This window comes from Ochotona curzoniae, unplaced genomic scaffold (genome assembly GCF_017591425.1).
Source record: "Ochotona curzoniae isolate NIBS_2020 unplaced genomic scaffold, NIBS_Ocur_1.0 contig_2861, whole genome shotgun sequence".
Taxonomy (NCBI): Eukaryota; Metazoa; Chordata; class Mammalia; order Lagomorpha; family Ochotonidae; genus Ochotona; species Ochotona curzoniae.
In genome coordinates, this window is record NW_024465620.1 from 1,979,426 (window position 1) to 2,001,049 (window position 21,624).

At 65.3% G+C, this 21,624-nt stretch overlaps 2 protein-coding genes across 3 annotated transcripts; both read left to right on the plus strand.

Annotated features, from left to right (window-relative positions):
• Positions 1–954: 954 nt before the first annotated feature.
• NR1H2 (nuclear receptor subfamily 1 group H member 2) lies at positions 955–5,502 on the plus strand. Of its 2 annotated transcripts, none has more exons than XM_040978036.1 (10): positions 955–1,029; positions 1,185–1,322; positions 1,820–1,881; positions 1,975–2,100; positions 2,363–2,653; positions 2,727–2,986; positions 3,144–3,323; positions 4,094–4,193; positions 4,709–4,917; positions 5,034–5,502. In XM_040978036.1, exons 3-10 carry the CDS (start codon positions 1,839–1,841, stop codon positions 5,178–5,180), a joined length of 1,356 nt encoding a protein of 451 aa, XP_040833970.1. In that variant the 5' UTR covers positions 955–1,029; positions 1,185–1,322; positions 1,820–1,838; the 3' UTR covers positions 5,181–5,502. The 2 variants fall into 2 exon arrangements, with proteins under 2 accessions (XP_040833970.1, XP_040833971.1); XM_040978037.1 differs by having other exon boundaries at positions 967–1,077.
• A 788-nt stretch (positions 5,503–6,290) lies between these two features.
• Positions 6,291–21,607, plus strand: POLD1 (DNA polymerase delta 1, catalytic subunit). Its single transcript, XM_040978039.1, has 27 exons — positions 6,291–6,352; positions 11,432–11,631; positions 11,783–11,896; positions 12,424–12,570; positions 12,670–12,795; positions 12,870–13,038; positions 13,124–13,205; positions 13,273–13,402; positions 13,563–13,729; positions 13,865–13,969; positions 14,607–14,747; positions 14,843–14,953; positions 15,247–15,438; positions 15,524–15,612; positions 15,687–15,803; positions 15,904–16,017; positions 16,383–16,530; positions 18,099–18,194; positions 18,275–18,412; positions 18,840–19,015; positions 19,679–19,831; positions 19,915–20,017; positions 20,422–20,554; positions 20,636–20,749; positions 20,900–20,952; positions 21,036–21,133; positions 21,452–21,607. The coding sequence occupies exons 2-27, from the start codon at positions 11,433–11,435 to the stop codon at positions 21,555–21,557; spliced, it is 3,321 nt and encodes a 1,106-aa protein (XP_040833973.1). The 5' UTR covers positions 6,291–6,352; position 11,432; the 3' UTR covers positions 21,558–21,607.
• The last annotated feature ends 17 nt before the right edge of the window (positions 21,608–21,624 follow it).

The window sequence follows — 21,624 nt, forward strand, 5'->3', positions numbered from 1 at the left end:
GGCAGCCAAGGGCTGGCCAGGATGTGTGGGTTGGCGCCACCGGTGGGATGGTGCAACGGGCAGTGCAGGCTGCCAGGTCCGAGCGTGGACGGAGCCCACCAGCAGGTTCCGGACGCGTGGTGCCGCCGCACGCAGCCACACACGGGTCGGGAGTCCCGACACCCACGTGCACTTTGAGCTCTTCCATATCCAAGGGACACTCAGTGTGTGGGTGCTGTGGGCATGAAATGCCCAGCCCGCAAACACGCCAGGCTACGTTGGATGACGTGCTGCCTAGGTGAGGGAACCTGGAGCCAACTATAAAGACTCAACCCCACACCCATAAACACAGCAGACGTGGGGTGCTCCTCCCTCCGGGCTGTCTTGGTTCAGGTGTGTCCACCTCACTTGATCCCCCCCCAAAAAAGCTGGGAGCAGGGAGTTCTGCAGGAGTAGGAGATGGGCGGTCCTGGACTGCTTTCTCAGACAACAAGCAGGGAGATGGGAGGTGGAAGTGGAGCAGCCAGGATTTGAACCGGCGCCCATATGGGATCCAGGAACAAGAAAGGCAAGGATTAACCCACTAGGCTACTGCACCAGGTCCCAAAGATGATTTTTTAAAAAAGATTTATTTTATTTCAAAGTCAGATATAGAGGAAGAACGTCTGTCTGATGATTCACTTCCCAAGCAGCCACAATGGCCAGAGGAGCGATCGGAAGCCAGGAGCCTGGAGCTTCTACCAGGTCTCCCACGCAGGTGCAGGGAACGAATCGGCGTGGGATGCGCCCGCGTGACGGGGCGGACGCGGGTCGAGGCGCTGCGAGGGAACACAGCTTCCCGGAGCGCCGCCGCAGGGCACACTTCCGCTGGCAGCCCCACACTTCCGCTCGGGGCAGTTCCATCCCCGCCGGCGGCCGGTTTCCGAGCGGGCCGGAAGTCCATCGCCCTTCACGCCCCACCCTTTCCGGACGTGACGCCCGGCGGGGTTGCCGGAAGAAGTGGCGAAGTTACTTTTGAGGGGGACTCGAGTGGCGGCGGCGTGTCAGGCAGTACGGAAGCAGAGGAGGAAGGGGAGCCGAGGAGGGCCGCGGACGCAGGTGCCCCCGAGAGCGGGGCGCGGCGGAGCAGCCCCGGGCCCGGCCTGCCGTCCCCCGAGCGCTTCCGCTCAGTCCCCCTTCTCCTGCCCTCCTTCCCGCCGCCGTAGCTCGCGCATCCCCCTCGGCTGTTCCCACGGCAACGCGAGGAGACCCCTCCCTCCCTCCGCGAGAGGACGCGAGACCCCCGCGCAGCCATGAGCCCCGCCCCCCACGGGCCGTCGGAGAGGGGCGGGGCCTGGAGCGAGGTGATGGGCGGGGCCTGGGGCGAGGCGGTGGGCGGGGCCAGGAGCGAGAGGCTAGCGTGGGCGGGGCCAGGGTGGGGCCTGAAGCCAGGTGGAGGGCGGGGCCAGGAGTGAGGTGATGGGCAGTGTCTGGGTGGGCTGGGGCGGGGCCTCACGGGCTGGGCGGGGCCTCACGGGCTGGGGCGTGGTCTAGGAGGAAAATATGGGGATGAGACTGACTGGAGGAGATGGTCAGAATGAAAGTAGGACCACCGCGTGAGGAAGACCAGACAGTAGTGGGAGAGCAGGTGGGCGGGGCCTGGAAGGGGTGGGTCTGCAGGCCAGGCTGCTAGAAAGGGTAGGAAGGGGGTTGCCTGGGGCTGAGTTCTCCAAGCAGTCGCCAGAGTTGAGGGGAGATGGAAGAAAGACGACCCCGCCTCCCATCAGGACCTGCAGCTGGCCTGATCCGGTTCCCCTTCCCTTCCCCACGCCCGGGCTGGCCGTGCCCGTGTGTTCTGCAGGCTGCTCCGTGACCCCACCATGTCTTCCCCCACCACGAGTTCCCTGGACACCTCCCAGCCCGGTGAGTGACCCTGGGCCTCGCCCGGCGTCCCGCACAGTGGCAGGAGAAATGACCACCTTCCTTCCCTCTGCCCTTCATGCGTCTGTCTGGCAGGAAATGGCCCTGCCCAGCCCAGCACCTCCTCCTGCTCCTCTTCGCCCGCCGTAAAGGAAGAGGGTCCTGAGGGCCAGGAGCCCGGTGTTCCGGGCACAGATGAGGCGGCCTCAGCCTGCGTTGTGGGTAAGGACGTGGGGAAGAGCTCCAAGAGACACTCGGGAAGGGAAAACGGGGCTGAGGATGTGGGTGGGGACCCCCTTCTCGTCTCTGACGCCCTTCCTGTGATGCGTTCTGTGGGGGACATCAGCGTGCAGCATCTCCTTTCCACTGTCAAACTGCACGAGTTTGTGGGTGCAGGGGACCTCCTCTGTCCCTGCCGTCCCTCTGGCTGTCACATGTGTCTCCCTGCAGCCAGCTCACAACCCTTGTCTGTCGCCTCCCCCAGTCACCCTGGATCCGGAGGAGGAGCCGGAACGCAAGCGCAAGAAGGGCCCAGCCCCTAAGATGCTGGGCCACGAGCTTTGCCGCGTGTGCGGGGACAAGGCCTCTGGCTTCCATTACAACGTGCTGAGCTGCGAGGGCTGCAAGGGCTTCTTCCGGCGCAGTGTGGTCCACGGCGGGGCTGGGCGCTATGCCTGCCGCGGCGGCGGCACCTGCCAGATGGACGCCTTCATGAGGCGCAAGTGTCAGCTGTGCCGACTGCGCAAGTGCAAGGAGGCCGGGATGCGGGAGCAGTGTGAGTGGCCCAGGCAGGGGAAGGGGTGGCGGGCAGGCCGAGCCGCTGCTGAGCCCCGGATCCCCCCGTCCAGGCGTCCTCTCAGAGGAGCAGATCCGCAAGAAGAAGATCCGGAAGCAGCAACAGCAGCAGCAGCCGGCACCCACGGAGCCTGGGAGCAGCTCGGGCGCTGCACCGGGGGCGTCCCCTGGGGGTCCTGAGGCCGGTGGCCAGGGCCTGGCAGAGGCCGAGGGCGTCCAGCTCACAGCGGCCCAGGAGCTCATGATCCAACAGCTGGTGGCGGCCCAGCTGCAGTGCAACAAGCGTTCCTTCTCGGACCAGCCTAAAGTCACGGTACCAGGTGGCAGGGGAGGGGCCGGGCCCCGGGTGCTGGAGGGAAGGGCTTAGAAAGGGGGTCCTGCCTCAAGAAACCCTGGAGGCCTTGGTCTTCCGGGCTAGGTGTGGAGCTGAGGGAGGGTTCCTGGGGTGACCCCGGTCTCCTGTGCCGCAGCCCTGGCCCCTGGGCGCTGACCCACAGTCCCGCGACGCCCGGCAGCAGCGCTTTGCCCACTTCACGGAGCTGGCCATCATCTCGGTCCAGGAGATTGTGGACTTCGCCAAGCAGGTGCCCGGCTTCCTGCAACTGGGCCGGGAGGACCAGATCGCGCTGCTGAAGGCGTCCACCATCGAGGTAATGGCCCACCCTGCCCTCAGCGTGACCCCTTCCCCCTCTGCTCCCAAGGAGCCCCAGGGGAGAGTGCGCAAATGGATGCCAGGAACAGGGTGGCCACCTCCGTGCTGGTCAGCTTAGCCATAACCTACAGCGAGCCTCCCACGAGCCCAGGTGCTGGTGGGGTCCCCTTTAGAAGAAATAACGGCACCCTAGAGTCCCCCATCTTCACGCTCACTCCCCCAGGTAGCCACAACGGCCAGCACTGGGCCAGACCAGAGCCAGGAGCCAGGAGCTTCTTCCAGGTGTCCCATGTGGGTGCAGGTCCCAAGGCTTTGGGCCGTCCTCCACTGCTTTCCCAGGCCACAGGCAGGGAGCTGGATGGGAAGTGGAGCAGCTGGGACATGAACCAGTGCTGAATGGATTCCAGCACCTGCAGGAGGAATATTAGCTAGTTGAGCCATCGTGCCAGGCTTCCCATGAGGTTTTGAAGTGTCCCGTGTACCTGGAAGGTGTCTCAGTGGCCTAGTCAGGGCTAGTAAGAGTTGATCACCTGCTGTGTTCAGGGTGGACCCCCAGTGCTCATGCCTGACGCAGAACGACACAGCAAAGCCAGCCTCCCGCCTGCCCCGTGTCGGCCTGGGGGAGGGGGTGTGCAGGTGCCGGAGCCCAGGGCAGGGGGTGAGGGGCCGGTGTGACTGATGGGGACGCGGCAGCTCCTGACCCCCAGACCCCGTTCTGGCCAGGAGGGGTGGGCAGCCGCAGAGGGGTCATGGGTCCTGCCTCCCCAGATCATGCTGCTGGAGACGGCGCGGCGCTACAACCACGAGACCGAGTGCATCACCTTCCTGAAGGACTTCACCTACAGCAAGGACGACTTCCACCGTGCAGGTCGGGCCGGCGCTGCACGCAGACGCGGGGTTGTTCCTGTGTAGTCCTGCAACCCCCCCCCCCTGCCCGCCTGGGCTCACAGAGAGGCCGGCCTGCAGTGGACACACCCACTGTGCAGCCCTGACCTTCAGTTCAGCTTTGCAGGCATCCTTTGTTCCTCCATGGAACATTCTAGAAGCCCCTCGCCAGGCTCCCTGCCTACCCCCTCCTGATGTACCTGCCCAGCAGGCACACCCAGGTTGACACTCCTCCCTCTTCAGTCTGGAACTTTCCACGGCTTTCTCCTCACAGCATGGCCCTGAAGCCCTCCATGCCTTAGCCACAACCTCTGTCATCTTCCTTGGTCGATCAGGTGTGCCCTAGCCTGGGGCCCTTGTGCTGGCCGGCTTCTTGCTTGGAACAAGCACTACCACTCGTCTGCTCTGCCCTGGACTCCCTGCCCAGTCCCTCTGTCCACACCCCGTGTGGCACCAGCTGTGGCCAGCTGCTGACCAGGCTGGCCTCCCGCCCCGCAGGCCTGCAGGTGGAGTTCATCAACCCCATCTTCGAGTTCTCGCGAGCCATGCGGCGCCTGGGCCTGGACGACGCCGAGTACGCCCTGCTCATCGCCATCAACATCTTCTCAGCCGACCGGCCCAACGTGCAGGAGCCTAGCCGCGTGGAGGCGCTGCAGCAGCCCTACGTGGAGGCACTCCTGTCCTACACGCGTATCAAGAGGCCACAGGTACGCGGCCCCAGCGGCCGGCTGCAGCCCCAAGGGCAGGGTGCTGCCAACCACCAGGTTGCGGGCCACTGCCCGCCGCCCACTGCTCATCTCCGCTGCCCGCCCTCCGCCCGCAGGACCAGCTCCGCTTCCCGCGCATGCTGATGAAGCTCGTGAGCCTGCGCACGCTGAGCTCCGTGCACTCGGAGCAGGTCTTTGCCCTGCGGCTCCAGGACAAGAAGCTGCCGCCTCTGCTCTCAGAGATCTGGGACGTGCACGAGTGAAGGGCGGCCCGCTGCCCGCCCTGCCGCCTTGCCTGACCGCGCCACCCCAGCAGACGGCCGCCTCTCCTTCCTCTTCCCGGGGGTACGGGGCCTGGACTGGGCACCGGCCCCAGCCCCGTGGGGGTCCAGGAGGCTCCCTGCCCCCTGAGTCTTCCAGGAGGGTACAGGGGTTGGGGGCTGCACCTCTCACCTCCCCTGGCGCCCTCCCCGCCCAGCTTACCCCCCAAGACCACCACGCCGTGCACCTTGAATGAGGGAGGGAGAGCCCCCCGAGGGCCCCTCTCCACTGCGCCTTTTATTTAATAAAACTGAAAACACAGTAGAAAGCAGGACAGTAAGATGCCAACGGAACCAGCCCTCAGCAGGGAGAGTGGCCGGCGGGCGTGGTTTTCTCTTGCAGGGTTTGTTGAAGGAGAAACACGAGTTGGTACGGAAACGGGGAAGTGGGGGTTGCTCTGTGGGCGCTGTGTTTGGGGGCTCCTGTTCACGTCTGGGCGTCTGAGTAACAGACGATCTGGGGACGCCCCTTCGAGCTTAGGGATTCCGAGAAGTGGGGCATTTAGTGGGGCATTCAGTGGTGGCAGCCAGCCCTGGCGGAGGGGAGAAGGGGCCCGAGTCGAGGCTGAACCGGCCCTGTGGGGCTGCAGGAGCTGGAGGGTCGGTCCTGGTCGCAGCTTAGAGGGGCGTGCTGCATCGCGTAAACGGGCGGGTGGCCGAGCGAGCCTCCCGCAGTCCCGACGCCGCGCCCGGGTGCCCAGCATCCGCCCGCCCGACGTGGCCCAGGCGCTGCAGAGGAGCTGCGCCAGCAGCGCCCAGGGCGGGAGGAAGCACGCCGGGCGCATGCGCAGACAGCGAGAGGCGGAGAATGCCGCCCGTGGAGGGGCGTGGCCCCAGACGTCTAGGCGGGGTGGGGGCGTGGTCGTGTACTACCAGCATCCTGGTGGGAGGGGCTTGGCGCATCGAGGGCGTGGTTATCGCCGCCTATCGGGGGCGTGGCCTCATGCCGCTGCCGCCCTGGTAAGGAGGGGCTTAGTGCTTCGGGGCGTGGTCATACTCATTTCCGGGCGGAAGGGGGCGTGGCCAGCACCGAGCGTGCCGGTTCTGGGCTTGCGCGCGGCGAGGTCAGGGGTCACGGCGGCGTAGACTGTGGCGGGAAACGGTGTTTGAAGCAGGTGAGGCAAAGCAGAGAGGCAAGCGGGGGCTGCTCGGGCCGGCCGGGAAGCGGGGCTGGAGTAGCCGGGGACACCGTCTTGAGGACAAGGGTGTGAGGTGCTGCGCAGCACGTGGGGCGGGACTGGGCCCCGGGGGCGCGCGGGGAAAGGCCCGGTCCTGGAGCGCGAGCTGCAGCCCGGAGAAGGCGGTGGAAGAGGGACGCGGCCGCTGCGTGCGGTGGAGGCCCTTGCGGGCTGCGACCCGAGATCCCCGCGGCGGACGGGACGTGCTCACGGGGCGGGGTGGCAGAGCGCCCCAAGCTGCCTCGGGCTCGAGGCGGGAAGGCCCTCGGGGTGTCATGGATGGGGGCTTTAGGACGAGGTGCGCCCGGGAGCCGTTGGGGGACAGTGTCGGCGCCGCCGCCCCTGGGCTGAGGTGTTGGGGTGCAAGAGGGCGAGCTGCGTCTGGCCTGGCCTGGAGGGTGGGTGGCAGGTGGCGCCGGCCAGGCTTGGCTGTGGGAGCGGACTCGGTTTTGCAGGGTGAGAGAGGAGCAGGTTTGGGGTACCACTGTGAAGGCAGGGCAGGAAGGCAGTGGGAGGCATTAGGCGGGGTGCACCAGGAGGAGCCGGTGGTGTCCACTCCCTGGACCCCTGCTTGTCCCTCCTTCCAAGAGAAGCCCTGCAGGCCTGTGCGGGGGGCTTCTCGGGAGAGCAGCCACGCGGGAGGCAGTGCTGGTCTGGGAGGTTGGGAAGCAGGGGGACCGAGGAGAGAGATGAGCCCACCACCCGTCCTGGGTTTCCGGGGTACCACGCAGGAACAGCGGCGACCCAGCAAGGCAAGTGGGGCTTGCTGTCTGTGTCCCCTTGGCCAGGCAGGGGGCGGATACCTGTGCTCTGCCCTGGCGCAGGCCTGGCGGTGGCCCTGCTGCAGTTTGCAGCTGGAGTGTGGATGAGGTGAGGTGATTCCAGTGGCTGTGGGAACCTCTGTCTATTGCGGGTAGGGGCAGCAGATGGGGGCGAGCAGGAGCTGGCCCTGGCAGCCGAGGGCTCTGGGACCCACACGGCCAGCAAGAGCCCGGGGCCTGAGCCGGAGTGATCACGCAGTGGCCGCCCGGCCTGCATGCCAGGCTCGCTCCTCCGTGCTGCCCCTTTCGGGTGCTGCGGGAAGCCGGGGACGGCTAAGCTGTGTCCTCGCTGTGAGAGTGAGGCCTGTGGATGGGTCTCCACCAGTCACACCTGGGCAGGCGCCTGTGTTTGTCACCAGCAGGGGGACACACACGCCAGGCTGGGAGCTCACAGGTGCAAAAACCAAGTGTGATGTCCACTAGGACTGTGGGCCTCTATGTGTGTGGGAGGGAACAGGGTTGTGTGTGTGTGAAAGGGCGGGGGGCTGTGTGTGTGTGTGTGTGTGTGTGTGGGAGGGAACAGGGTTGTGTGTGTGTGAGAGAGAGAGAGAGAGCAGGGACCTGTGAGTGTCTGAGGACAGGGGTCTGTGTGTGTGTGAGGGCGGGGGGCTGTGTGTGTGAAAGAGAGAGAGAGAGAGCAGGGGCCTGTGTGTGTGAGAGAGAGAGAGAGCAGGGGCCTGTGTGTGTGAGGGCAGGGTGTGTGTGTGTGTGAGAGAGGGCAGGGGTGTGTGTGTGTGTGTGTGTGTGTGTGTGTGTGTGTGTGTGTGTGTGTGGACAGGGACCTGTAAGTGTGTGAGAACGGGGGCTGTGTGTATGTGTGTGTGAGAGAGAGGGTAGGGGGTTGTGTGTGTGAGGGCAGGGTATGTGTGCATGAGGGTGTGAGGACTTGAGAAGGGCAGGGCTGTTCCTGCTCAGATCCCAGCTGTGGGCTTCGCAGACTGGCTCGTGGTATCCTTCAAGTGTGCGCTTGTCCCCTTTGGGGAGTGGGTTGTGTGTCCTTGCGGCTAAGGACATCTGCCGTGTGCCTGGTCCCTGCACTAGGGGTCTTCCAGAGCAGACCTGGGCACAGTCCGCTCACACCTGTGGAAGCGTGCTGACTGTGCACGTGCCTTCTCCAGTTTGAGTGTGATGAGGCCCAGCCTGCAGGCTGTGGACATTGAGAGCAGCGATGGCACAGTCCTAAGTCCACTGTGGGAGGATATAGCTTGCATCCTGGTCCCCCCACCTCCAACTCCAGCTGCTGCTGACAGGGACCCCAGGAGGCAACAGCTGGTGGCTCAGGTGCCTGGACCCCCGTCATCTAGATGGGAGACCCTGATGGAGATCTGGCGCCTAGACCTCCAACCCACTCCCAGCTCTTGTCTGGGCATTTGGGAGCAAGCCAGCAGGTGGAAGATCTCTCTCTCTTTTTAAGTTGTGGTCACGATTCCTCCCCGAATCCCTGAGCTGGGCTCCGTGGAGAATACGGATGAGTGTCCATGCACTCAGGGGAGGCAGCCCGTTGTCTGCGCACAGCCCTGGGTACCCTGCGCCGCCCGCCCTTCTCAGGCCTCTAAATCCCAAGTCAGGGGTCACACCTGGTGTCAGGTCACCGTGACAGCCTTTCTCCTGGTGGCGACGGTGTCAGCTCCCTATTCCCTGTGCTCTGTTGGTGTGTCTGGGGGCACCTGGCGTGGGGTGCAGGTGCCCCCTCACAGAAGGGCTGAGCCCCAGGCACACTGCCCTGCCCCCGACCTCTGGAACAATACTCCTTTCAGAGCCTCCCAAGTGGCCCGGGACCGCCCTTCCTCATTTCTGTATACAGCTGCATAGTATTCCGGGGAGCCCAGCGACCGTTCAGTTGTTCAGACAGTCCCCCGAGGGAGGACATTTAGGTGGTTTCCAGCCTTTTGTGATGTCAAACAATGCTGCCGGAAATAACCTCGTAAATGCCCATTTTCTGAAGCCAGTGCCTAAGTCCCGGCAGGTGGGCCTGTGGGCCTGTGGCTTCTACACTCTGGCTCGGTTTGGTTTTTTGTTTGGAAAACAGAGTTCCAGAGAGAGAAGATCTTCTGTCAGCTGGTTCCCTCCTCAGCTCAGATGTCCACAGTGCCAGGGCTGGGCCGAGCCAAAGCCAGCAGCTTGGAATTCCACCTGGGTCTCCCACCTGGGCAGTCAGAGGGAGCTCCAGCACTTGGGCTGTCCTCCCTGCTTTTCCTAGGTGTGTTAGCAGGGAGCTGGATCGGAAGTGGACCAACCGGGACTCGAACCTGTACTCACACGGAATGCCAACACCGCACTTACTTGGCAGCTTAAACTTCTGTGCCATGGTGCTTTTTTGTTTTTTTAAGATTTATTTTTTATTGGAAAGGCTGATTTACAGAGCAGAAGATCTTCAGTCTGCTGACTTACTCCCCAAGTGGTCACAGTAGCTAGAGCTGAGCCGATCCAAAGACAGGAGCTTCTTCCGGGTGTCCCACGCGGGTGCAGGCTCCCAAGGCTTTGGGCCGTCCTCCACTGTTTGCACAGGACACAAGTGCCAGGCCCACTGGTCGGGTTTTTAATCAGGGCGTGACTGACATTTAGTGACCTGCGCGGTGCCGTGGTGTCCCGCCTGGCTCAGCCACGCGATGCCGTTGCTAGCCTGTGCAGGTCATTCCCTTGACTTACCAGGCGACACTGCCCGCCTGAGAGCAGTGGTTAGTGGCCCAGGGCGGAACATTCGCGTGTGAAGTTGCCCATGCCTCCATCCAGGTCTAAAATTTCTTCACACCCCGAAAGGGAGCCTGCCCTGCACCCGGAGCAGGTACTCCCTGCCCCCCAGCCCCGCTTCTTTGTGGGACTCCTGCTGTGCCACATGCTCCGACATGCACCTCTCGCCTGCTGACGCCTCCCCTCGGCCGCGGCTGGGACCGTGCGGGCTGTTTTCTGCCATGACAAAGAGCCCAGCACAGGGGTGGCACCCTCCCTGCACACCAAAGCCATGGCCTCGGGCGCCCATGTTCCACCCCCTCAACCTTCCGCCCTAAAGAGCTGGAGAGAGGTGATTTACTGCTTTTTTTTAATCTCACGGTTCTGGAAGTTGAGCACGAGGGCACTCCAGCAAGGCGCATGGCAAGTGCTACCTGCAGGTGCGCAGGCAATGGTGCACTGCAGACGTGCCAGCGGGCACCTGGCGCAGGCCCGAGCTGAGCTCCGCTGTGGTGCTGAGCCGCCTGCCCGGCTGGCCTGGGTCTCAGCCCAACCCCTCAGCTCATGCTGCCCGTTCTGCCAGCTTCCTGTTCTTCTGTAGTCATTTCAAGGTTCTGGGGAGATTGGGAGCATTGGGGTGGTGTGGGCACTGCCCGCGGGATCTGGTGCAGAGGGTCCGCTGGCAGGGGCGCAGGACTCGGGCCGTCCTTCGCCGTCTGTTCCTTAGTCAGCCATCCTGCTGCGAGCCTGCTCTGAGCTTACGTAAAGGGGCATCGTTGTCCGTCCGAGCTGTGTCGGCATAAAGGGAGGACACAGGCTCGAGGCTGGCACTGCGGCCCAGCTCCCTGCAGATGCACGAGCAGCAAAGGATGGGCCAAGTGCCAGGGCCCCCGCCAACGCACGTGGGAGACCCAGCCGACACTCCTGGCTTCGCCTGGGCTGGTCCCTGCCACCGTGGCCTTCTGGAGAGAACCAGGGGTAAACGAGCTCTCTGTTCCTCCCATGCTGTCACTCTACCAGGAGCTCTGGGACAGTTTAGGAGGGCAAGAGCAGTGGGCACTGTGGGGACAGGGGCAAGTGGCAGTTTGGTGGCCTATGGAGGGTCTGTCTGGGGACAGGCGTGCAGCAACGCCATTATCTCAAAACGAAGAGGGCCTTGGTTTCTTCTCACGATGGGGGCCCTCTGGGGTGTGTCAAGCGGCAAGGTGACCCCATCAGACCTGGGGAACTGGGACTTCCATCTGGAGTGGGGGAGGACCCTGGGGGAGGGAGGGTAGATGGTGCAGGGCAGGGGGTGGTCTGTGAGGGACAGACCGGCTGGAAAGGACGTGGGGCTCAAACCTGTGTGGAGAGGGAGCGTGCTTGTGTCAACTGGCTGTAGGCTTTCCATCAGCCCGCGGGGCTGGGGCCCTGTGCCGTCAGCCGCCGCCAAGGCCCACGGCAGGTGCACGGGTGGCGTGGAGCAGGCGAGGACGGGGTACTCCTGATCACAGCCCGCCCACATCCAGTCCCCCTCTCCCGGCAGGATGGACAGCAAGCGGCGGCCAGGCCCGGAGGCTGAGGTGCCCCCGAAGCGGGCCCGCAGGGGCCCATGGGCTGATGAAGAGATGCAGCCAGCCTCCCCAGGGGAGGATGAGCTGGCCTTGATGGAGGAGCTGGAGCTGGAGCGCAGGCTGCAGGAGCAGGAGGAGGAGCTGCGGGCTGCCGTGGAGGGGCCTGTTGATGGTGAGGCCTGAGCTGGCGCCTGTGCCCTCCAGCTTGACAGCCTTTGGTCTGCTGCCTGGCGCACATACCCCTGGCTCTCCTGGCTTTCTCCTGGGATGGGGCAAGGGGAGTGAAGAATACCCCCCTCATGGAGCCCCTCCCCCTCCCCAAGGACCGTTCCCAGCCTCGCCCATTGACCCCCGCTGGCGGCGGCCCGCCCCGTCCCCGCTGGACCCCCAGACCCAAGCCCTCATCTTCCAGCAGCTGGAGATCGACCACTACGTGGGTGAGTCGGGGAGGGGTCAGGGTTGGGTGACATCTCTGCAGCTGACCCAGTGACAGGGGACAGATTGGTGGGGGCCAGGGTGCGAGTGGCCAGAGTCCAGCCACGCGCCACAGATCTGTGTGCCAGAACCAGTGTGTCCAGTTGAAGGCTGTATTTATTTATTTGAAAGTTAGAGAAAGACAGAGAGATCTATCAGCTGGTTCACTCTCCAGATGGCCACAACAGCCAGGGTGGGGCCAGGCGGAAGCCAGGAGCTTCTGAGTCTCCCACGTTGGTGCAGGGGTCTAGGCACTTGGGCCATCCTCCACTGCTTTCCCAGGAACATCAGTGGGGAGCTGGATCAGAAATGCAGCCGCTGGGACTCAGACGAGCGACCATGGCGCTGCGCACAGCACCGGCCCCCGTAGTGCTCGTTTCTCAGTGTTGTAGAGAAGGGAGGATGAGGGCTTTGGTCTGGGGGTCTGGGGAGACCACCTTCTCAGGGCCTGAGGAGCCGACCTCTGCCTCCCTCTGTACCCCCACCCCAGGCCCGGCACAGCCCCTGCCTTGGGGGCCCCCTCCAGCCAGCACTTCCGTGCCTGTGCTCCGTGCCTTCGGGGTCACCGATGAGGGCGTCTCGGTCTGCTGCCACATCCATGGCTTCTCACCCTACTTCTACGTCCCCGCACCCTCCGGTGAGTGGTGACTCCTTCACCCCCCATCCTGGCCCAATCCAGGGACCCCTGCCCCTGCGCTCCCTGGCCCCTGCACCCCCTGACCAGCTATCTCCCCAGGTTTTGGGCCTGAGCACCTGAGCGACTTCCAGCGGGAGCTGAACTTGGCCATCAGCCGGGACCAGCGCGGGGGGAAGGAGCTGGCAGGACCCGCTGTGCTGGCCGTGGAGCTGTGCTCACGCGAGAGTGAGTATCGTGGGGTGGCAGGGAGGTGGACAGGATGGAGGATCCCAGGGCCTATCCCACCCCTCTGTTTGCAGGCATGTTCGGGTACCATGGGCATGGCCCCTCCCCGTTCCTACGCATCACGCTGGCACTGCCCCGCCTCATGGCACCAGCCCGCCGCCTGCTGGAACAGGGTATCCGTGTGGCAGGCCTGGGTACCCCCAGCTTCGCGCCCTATGAAGCCAACGTGGACTTTGAGATCCGGTATAGCCCCACTCCAACCCTCCACGTGCCCCTCCCCTGCCCCCGCCTTGGTCCAGCCTCTGCCCGCTGACCCCCCACCCCACAGGTTCATGGTGGACACCGACATCGTTGGCTGCAACTGGCTCGAGCTCCCAGCTGGGAGATATGTCCTGAGGCCCGAGGGCAAGGTGCGTGCTTCCCCAGGGCCGGGGATCCCAGATCTGGCGGCAGCCACTGAGCTTCCCCGTTGCACAGGTCACATTGTGCCAGTTGGAGGCTGACGTGCTGTGGTCGGACGTGGTCAGTCACCCGCCAGAGGGTCCTTGGCAGCGCATCGCGCCACTGCGCGTGCTCAGCTTTGACATTGAGTGTGCCGGCCGCAAAGGTCAGTCCCTCTGGACGTGAGCAGTAGCCTGGACCCAGACTGGGGCCACAGGCCTGGCAAGGAGATGAGTGGTCAGGGGTGCAGAGAATGCTGCCCTGGGTGTTGGGGGAGGGAGTGGCCAGAGAGCACTGCCTGCACGCCCGCCCTCCCTCCCTTGCAGGCATCTTCCCCGAGCCCGAGCGGGACCCCGTGATCCAGATCTGCTCACTGGGCTTGCGTTGGGGCGAGCCGGAGCCCTTCCTGCGCCTGGCACTCACTCTGCGGCCCTGCGCCCCCATCTTGGGTGCTCAGGTGCAGAGCTACGAGCAGGAAGAGGAGCTGCTCCAGGTGCCAGCCCACCCACCCTGCATCCTGTGGCATTTTCGGGTGGGACAGGATGGGGGTCATTCTAGAATGTTCCACACACGGGAACAGGTTGCAGCCACAACATCCAGGTGAGTGACCCTGTGCACCCCCAACCAGGCCTGGTCCACGTTCATCCGCGACATGGACCCCGATGTGATCACCGGCTACAACATTCAGAACTTTGACCTCCCGTACCTCATCTCCCGGGCCCAGACTCTGAAGGTGAGGGCAAGGCAGGGTCTTCCTGTGGCCGTCTTCCTGTTGTCTTCTCCCCACGGTCGCAGACCTGGCATCCCAGAGGTGTTGAGGGGCCAGGCCCTGGCCTGCTCAAGTCCAGCAGGCACCGGACTTGGCTTGGGGCGAGGGGTGGGCACAGGGTTAACGAGCCGACAGTGAGGCATGGGTGAAGACTGTACAGAGTGATGCTGAGGACAAGTGAGCGCAGGGCTGGCTGCCATCAGGACACAGAATCCCCAGCTGCACCAAGAACATGGCCGACTGGGCGGGTGGTCAGACGCCGGCCCATGGGGTGGCTTGTGCTGCCCCCTCTGTAAGCGGCACGGCAGCCTCCGGCGTTGCAGCTGTCAACCTGCGGGCATGCTTCTGGACGCAGTCAGGCTGGAAGCTCCATGTCCTCCAGGGGGTCACGGTGGAGCCCATGGTCCTCGCTGCTCACCAGCTAGGTCAGAAAAAACAAAACAGAGCCCACCCCCGGGTCAGCCCACCCCCGGGTCAGCCCAGCATACGCTCCTCTTCCTGTTCGTCCTCCTTGGGCCTCGGGACTTCCTCCCCGCCTCTCTCCTTTCCTTCTTGGCCCTGGCATAGCCTCACCTGCCCGCCTGGCTGTCCTCCCACCCAGGTGCCATCCTTCCCCTTCCTGGGCCGCGTCGCCAACCTCCGCTCCAACATCCGGGACTCATCCTTCCAGTCCAAGCAGACAGGTCGGCGGGACAGCAAGGTGGTCAGCATGGTGGGCCGCGTGCAGATGGACATGCTGCAGGTAGGCCGGTTGGGCCCTGGCCAGTGCCCAGGGACCTGGGAGGCCCCAGCCCAGGGCTGGCACCTGTGCCCACCTGGCCTGGCCTGCTGCCCCAGGTGCTGCTGCGGGAGTACAAGCTGCGTTCATACACGCTCAATGCCGTGAGCTTCCACTTCCTGGGCGAGCAGAAGGAAGACGTGCAACACAGCATCATCACGGACCTGCAGGTGCCGCCCGGCACGCCTCACCTCTCCCCTGTCACTCCTCACCTCTCCCTCTCCCCCGTCACCCCTCACCTCTCCCTTGTCACTCCTCACCTCTCCCTCTCCCCCTGCCACTCCTCACCTCTCCCCTCACCCTCTCACCTCTTCCTGGCCTCTGGTCCACATGGCCCCGCAGACTGCTCCCTCCCTCAACTCCCCTCCCACCCCACCCTTACCCCTCCCCCTTGGAGCCCCTTTCCTCCCACGGCTCTGTGTCCCTCCCACCTTATCCCTGCCCTGATGGTGCCTGTCCCCAGAACGGCAACGACCAGACACGCCGCCGGCTGGCCGTCTACTGCCTCAAGGATGCCCTGCTGCCCCTGCGGTTGCTCGAGCGGCTCATGGTGCTGGTGAACAGCATGGAGATGGCGCGCGTCACAGGCGTGCCCCTCAGCTACCTGCTCAGCCGTGGCCAGCAGGTCAAGGTTGTGTCCCAGCTACTGCGGCAGGTCAGTGACCCGGCCCAACTCAGACCCAGGCACTCTCCCTCTCTGCCCCGACTCCCACCCCGGGCTCACTGCCGCCCTTCCTCAGGCCAGGCGCCAGGGGCTGCTGATGCCCGTGGTGAAGACCGAAGGAGGCGAGGACTACACGGGGGCCACGGTCATTGAGCCCCTCAAAGGGTGAGGCCCAGGTTTAGGGCAGGCGGGCAGGTGGGCGCGGCTCCTGGCCTAACTGCCCGCTGCACGGCCCCCAGGTACTACGATGTCCCCATCGCCACCTTGGACTTCTCCTCGCTGTACCCGTCCATCATGATGGCCCACAACCTGTGCTACACCACCCTGCTGCGGCCCGGGGCCACCCAGAAGCTGGGGTAGGCCTTCCCACACGTCCCCGAGGCCCACAAAGTGTCAGGGGCCCAAGGGACGAGGTGGGCTCACGTCCCACCTGGGGCCGTCGCCCTGTCCCCCCAGCCTGGCTGCTGATCAGTTCATCAAGACGCCCACCGGGGACGAGTTTGTGAAGGCGTCAGTGCGGAAGGGGCTGTTGCCACAGATCCTGGAGAACCTGCTCAGCGCCCGCAAGAGGTAGGCGCCCCCCAACCCCGCAACCCTGAGCTCAGCCTGGGACACTGCCTGGGGCCTTCCCCACCCCACAACCCCGAGCTCAGCCTGGGACACTGCCTGGGGGCTCCCCCACCCCACAACCCCGAGTTCAGCCTGGGACACTGCCTGGGGTCTCCCCCACCCCACAACCCCGAGCTCAGCCTGGGACACTGCCTGGGGTCTCCCCCACCCCACAACCCGGAGCTCAGCCTGGGACACTGCCTGGGGCCTCCCCCACCCCACAACCCGGAGCTCAGCCTGGGACACTGCCTGGGGCCTCCCCCACCCCACAACCCCGAGCTCAGCCTGGGACACTGCTTGAGCAGCTTTGTCGCACCCCTGCCCAGGGCCAAGGCAGAGCTGGCGCAGGAGACAGACCCCCTGCGGCGGCAGGTCCTGGATGGGCGGCAGCTGGCGCTGAAGGTGAGCGCTAACTCCGTGTACGGCTTCACGGGCGCTCAGGTGGGCAAGCTGCCTTGCCTGGAGATCTCACAGGTGAGCCCCAAGCCCCTGGCCTTTGGGGGGGGGTGCCGCTGGGAGCCTCCTTCCTTTGCTCCCCAAACGCCTGCTGAGTGTGCATAGGGTGGGGGGTCAGGCCTGACTCTGGGTCTGGGCGTTTAGAGGTGAGCGGCAGCTGAGGCCTGGGGTGTGTGGACAATGATGGCAGGAGATGTGCAGGGGGCGCTGAGGACTCTGGAGATACTGCGTGGGGGTGACAGGCGTGCAGAGCAGCCTGAGAAGGGGGAGGCTGTGCTCCTTGAGTCCCTTGTGGAAGGTCACCTGCCAGCACCTGTCCCCCCAACACACAGAGCTCAAGTCTGTGTCCTCCTCAGGGGCCCTCCCCTACGGGCAGGGGAGCTGGGCAGGCCAGCTGGAGCTGGGCAGGTCCCCAGCACAGCCAGGCTCCGGTGCTCTGACACTTTGCTGTGGGTCCTCGGTGGGTCCTGTGGCCCGGGTCACAGGAGGGGGCACAGAGTACCGGCTGGCAGTGGTTGGCCAAGGCGGGCTCCAAGAGAGGCCATGGGCGGAGAAGCCACAGTGTACACGGCAGCTGCTCCATGTGGTGAGGCTTGCAAGCAGCAGGGCCCAGGCAGGCGAGGCAGCAGCCATCAGGTCAGCCTTGCCCCTGAGTCCCCAAGGGTGGTAAACCTGCCAGCCAGGGGCACTGCCCAGCGATCTCGGCCCAGGGCTTCTATTGGGGATTTGTCCCATAGACACAGAGCAGCCTCGGCCCCCAGCCGGCCCTGGCTGCCGGCCCACAGCTCCCGCTATAAACTGGATGACCGAAGGCCTCAGGTCAGCAGATAACACCATGGGCACTGCTTCTCTGGGGTCTGCGGGCCCCTCCCCAGCAAGGGGGCGAGGGGACTCCCTCACCCTCGTGCCGCAGGCTGAGCCCACTCTACTCTGCTGCGGCCTTCTCCTGGGTGCCTGCTCAGCCTCCCCTGGGGACGGGACCCAGCCCTCAGCTGAGCTAGCCAGCAGATGCAACCTCTCCTTTCTCTGGACTGCATCTCGCCGACCCTGCCCCCAGCTCCTGGCCTCGGCCTCACTTCTCCCTCAAGCTTGTGGGACAGTAATAAAGGCGAGGAGGAGAGTACAAGGCGGGCACTGCCCGTGAAGGGACCAGAGGCAGGAGCAAGTACAGTGTCCCACTGAGGCCACTGCACAGCTGCCTTGCCCCGTCTGTGAGCCAACACCCTCAGCGGGCTGTGGTTTCTCACATTTGCCCCTGCACATGTGCTAATATGTGGCCCAGGCCACGCCTGGCTGCACAGGAGTGGGGTGGGCAGGCTGGCACAGAGAGGCCAGGGTGCCAGCTGCCCTGAAGTGTCAGCCACAGGGAAGCTCTGGGCCTGGGACTTGGCCAGGCACCGCCCTTCCCAGCAGCCCCTGCCCATGCCCTGAGCTCCGGCCCAGGGAGCCCACTACTCCCCAGCAGGGCTTTGATGCAAGCCCCATTCTGCAAAATGGAGACCGAGGCACAGAAGGGGTTGGGGGTACAGTTGAGCCACACAGAGGCCTGACCCTGCTCCTGCCCGACTCTTCCCCACCCCCAACAGAGCGTCACAGGATTTGGGCGCCAGATGATTGAGAAGACCAAGCAATTGGTGGAGTCCAAGTACACGGTGGAGAATGGCTACAGCACCAATGCCAAGGTCAGGCAGCGGCTGGCCCCATCCTGAAACGTCCTGGGGCTCCCGCTCCCGCCCTCTCATGCATCCCCTCTGCTCCCTAGGTGGTGTATGGCGACACCGACTCGGTCATGTGTCGCTTCGGCGTCTCCTCCGTGGCCGAGGCGATGGCGCTGGGGCGGGAGGCCGCCGACTGGGTCTCGGGACACTTCCCACCACCTATCCGGCTGGAGTTTGAGAAGGTGTGTGGAGCCCTGCCTGTCCCAGGGTTCCCACAGAGCCCCAAAAGTGCTCATGTGGCAGACCCTGACACTGCTCAGCCTCTCCCGACGTGGGTGCCCACCTCAAGGTGCCCTGGGCGTCCCCTGCTTCCATCTAGGAGACCCATGTCCAGAGTCGTGCTGTGCTCAGCCATACAGGATGGTCTGGGGCGGCCTTCATTCAGGTGGTGGGGATCCTGGCACAGGAGGTCTGCCAGGTTCCCCAAGGGCTCAAACCCGCACACCATTCACCTGTGGGCTGCCCTGGCATTTGGCTTTGCTCTGAGCAGACTGCAGGTGTCCCAGGGACCACGCCCTGGGCCTGTGGGATGGGGCCTGCCCTCCGCGGGCCCGTGGGACGGGGCCTGCCCTCCGCCGGCTCAGGGTTAAGGCCGCGGGTCCCTCCTAGGTGTACTTCCCCTACCTGCTCATCAGCAAGAAGCGCTACGCAGGCCTGCTCTTCTCGTCCAGCCCGGACACCCACGACCGCATGGACTGCAAGGGGCTGGAGGCTGTGCGCAGGGACAACTGCCCCCTCGTGGCCAACCTCATCACTGCCTCGCTGCGCCGCCTGCTCATTGACCGGTGTGTGTGGCCCTCCCTCACTCAGGGTCCAACCCAGCCCCTCCTCCCTCACCCAGGGGTCCAGCCCCTCCTCCCTCACACCCAGGGGTCCAACCCAGCCCCTCCTCCCTCACCCAGGGGTCCAGCCCCTCCTCCCTCACTCAGGGTCCAGCCCAGCCCCTCCTCCCTCACCCAGGGGTCCAGCCCTCCTCCCCACCCAGGGTCCAGCCCCTCCTCCCTCACACCCAGGGGTCCAGCCCAGCCCCTCCTCCCTCACTCCCAGGGGTCCAGCCAGCCCTCCTCCCTCACACCCAGGGGTCCAGCCCCTCTCCTCACCCAGGGTCCAGCCCCTCCCCACACCCAGGGTCAGCCCTCCTCCCACACCGGGGCCCAGCCCCTCCTCCCTCACACCCAGGGGTCCAGCCCAGCCCCTCCTCCCTCACACCCAGGGGTCCAGCCCAGCCCTCTCCCTTGGGAACAGGTGTCAGGCGAGTCTTCCTGGGTGGTGGGAGGGTGGAAAGAAGCAGGCAGGATGGAGGAGAGCTGTGGGTTCACTCCCGGCTCCCCTCGCTCTGCAGCTGAAGCCAAGCCAGCCCTCCCGCTGTGACCCTCAGCCCACAGACCCCGCCCTGGTCCCCGACCGCTGGCTGCCACTGACAGCTGCCTGTGCACCCCAACCCGCAGGGACCCCGAGGGCGCCGTGGCCCACGCCAAGGACGTCATCTCCGACCTTCTGTGCAACCGCATCGACATCTCGCAGCTGGTCATCACCAAGGAGCTGACCCGCGCCGCGGCCGACTACGCTGGCAAGCAGGCCCACGTGGAGCTGGCCGAGAGGTCCTGGTGGGCCAGGGACCCAAGGGAGTCCCCGCCTCCCGCACCACACCTGCCCTGACCACCCACCCTCCCTGTCCACGCAGGATGAGGAAGCGTGACCCCGGGAGCGCACCCAGCCTGGGCGACCGCGTCCCTTACGTGATCATCGGCGCCGCCAAGGGCGTCGCCGCCTACATGAAGTCGGAGGTCAGGCCCACCTGGCCTGCCCACGACTCCCTGCCCCTGCAGCTCTCACTTCTGCTTTCCGTGGTGGGCGGGTCAGGGGCAGGCAAGCGGCCCCAGGGGCCCTGACAACATTGTCGCTAGGTGCACACCCTGGGGACCCTGGCCCCTGGCTCCTCCCCACAGCCAAGTGTCTTAGATTTATGATTCCCTCCGCTACACCCAGATGTCCCCCCCCAGTTCTTGGTCCCTGTGACCTCTGACTCCATGACCTGTTTCAGCCTTGCCTTTTCCCATGAATTCTGGCCCTTCCTGACCTGAGGGCTTCCACCCACGGCCCCCCAGGGTGGGTCCCAGAGCCCCCGTGATCCCTGGCCTCTCACTGCCGGTGCCTGTGGGCCCTGGCAGTGACGGGGTGGCCCCCGCAGGACCCACTGTTTGTGCTGGAGCACAGCCTGCCCATCGACACGCAGTACTACCTGGAGCAGCAGCTCGCCAAGCCCCTGCTTCGCATCTTCGAGCCCATCCTGGGCGAGGGCCGCGCTGAGGCCGTACTGCTGCGTACGAGGGCGCAGGCGTGGGTGGGCGGGTGGGGGGCTGGCTGGCCCAGGGCGCAGGGCCCACCGTCCCCCTCTCCCGCAGGAGGCGACCATACTCGCTGCAAGACGGTGCTGACCGGCAAGGTGGGCGGCCTGCTGGCCTTCGCCAAGCGCCGCAGCTGCTGCATCGGCTGCCGCACGGTGCTCAGCCACCAGGGTGAGCGCCCCCCACCCGGGAGTTCCCCGGGGGAGTTCTCTCCCGCACACTCGCTCCCTTGTTCTCTGCCTGCAGGGACTTTCAGGGGCCGGGAGGGGCAGGGAAGGACTGGCCGGGCCCTGGTGACCCCTCCCGCCTCTGTGTGCACAGGAGCCGTGTGCGAGTTCTGTCAGTGCCGGGAGTCGGAGCTCTATCAGAAGGAGGTGAGGGCCCGCGGGGCTGGGAGCAGGGCTGGCGGGGAAGGTGGGGCACCCTGCTGAGTGAGCCCCACTGGCCCCCACTTCAGGTGTCACACCTGAACGCCCTGGAGGAGCGCTTCTCCCGCCTCTGGACTCAGTGCCAGCGCTGCCAGGGCAGCCTGCACGAAGATGTCATTTGTACCAGGTGGGCACCCAGGCCGCCCTCCTGGCTGGGCGGCCCCACAGACACACACCCTGTCCCCCTTCCCCCAGGGCGGGGCTGGGCTTTCCCCAGGGAACAGGTGGGCGGGGCTGGTTCCCACGCCAGGTGACAGGTGATATACGGCCCTGGTCTGGGCCTTAGCCTGGCACTTGCCGTTATCGGCTCCCCCAGCCCGCTGAGTAAACAGGCAGGGTGGCCGCAGGAGGGGGCAGGTGGGTGGCGGGCGGGGCCAAAGTCCTGGGAGCAGCGCCAGCCCGGCCCCCTCCTCCCGGGCGGGCTGCTGACCCGGCCTCCCCGCAGCCGGGACTGCCCCATCTTCTACATGCGCAAGAAGGTGCGGAAAGACCTGGAGGACCAAGAGCAGCTGCTGCGTCGCTTCGGCCCCCCAGGCCCCGAGGCCTGGTGACCCTGCTGCACCCCACCCCCGGACAGCAATAAAGTCTGCTCTTGGCTGCCTGTGCCCTGTGCTTTCC

What these genes read in the sequence shown, in the direction of transcription:
- NR1H2 (XM_040978036.1), top strand. Translation starts at nt 1,839, where the DNA reads ATGTCTTCCCCCACCACGAGTTCCCTGGACACCTCCCAGCCCG. An exon ending in CCTGGACACCTCCCAGCCCG is followed by an intron (nt 1,882 to 1,974) that starts GTGAGTGACCCT and finishes TCTGTCTGGCAG; the next exon opens with GAAATGGCCCTGCCCAGCCC. An exon ending in GGCCGGGATGCGGGAGCAGT is followed by an intron (nt 2,654 to 2,726) that starts GTGAGTGGCCCA and finishes CCCCCCGTCCAG; the next exon opens with GCGTCCTCTCAGAGGAGCAG.
- POLD1 (XM_040978039.1), top strand. Translation starts at nt 11,433, where the DNA reads ATGGACAGCAAGCGGCGGCCAGGCCCGGAGGCTGAGGTGCCCCCGAAG. An exon ending in CTACGTCCCCGCACCCTCCG is followed by an intron (nt 12,571 to 12,669) that starts GTGAGTGGTGAC and finishes CTATCTCCCCAG; the next exon opens with GTTTTGGGCCTGAGCACCTG. An exon ending in TGCAGATGGACATGCTGCAG is followed by an intron (nt 14,748 to 14,842) that starts GTAGGCCGGTTG and finishes CTGCTGCCCCAG; the next exon opens with GTGCTGCTGCGGGAGTACAA.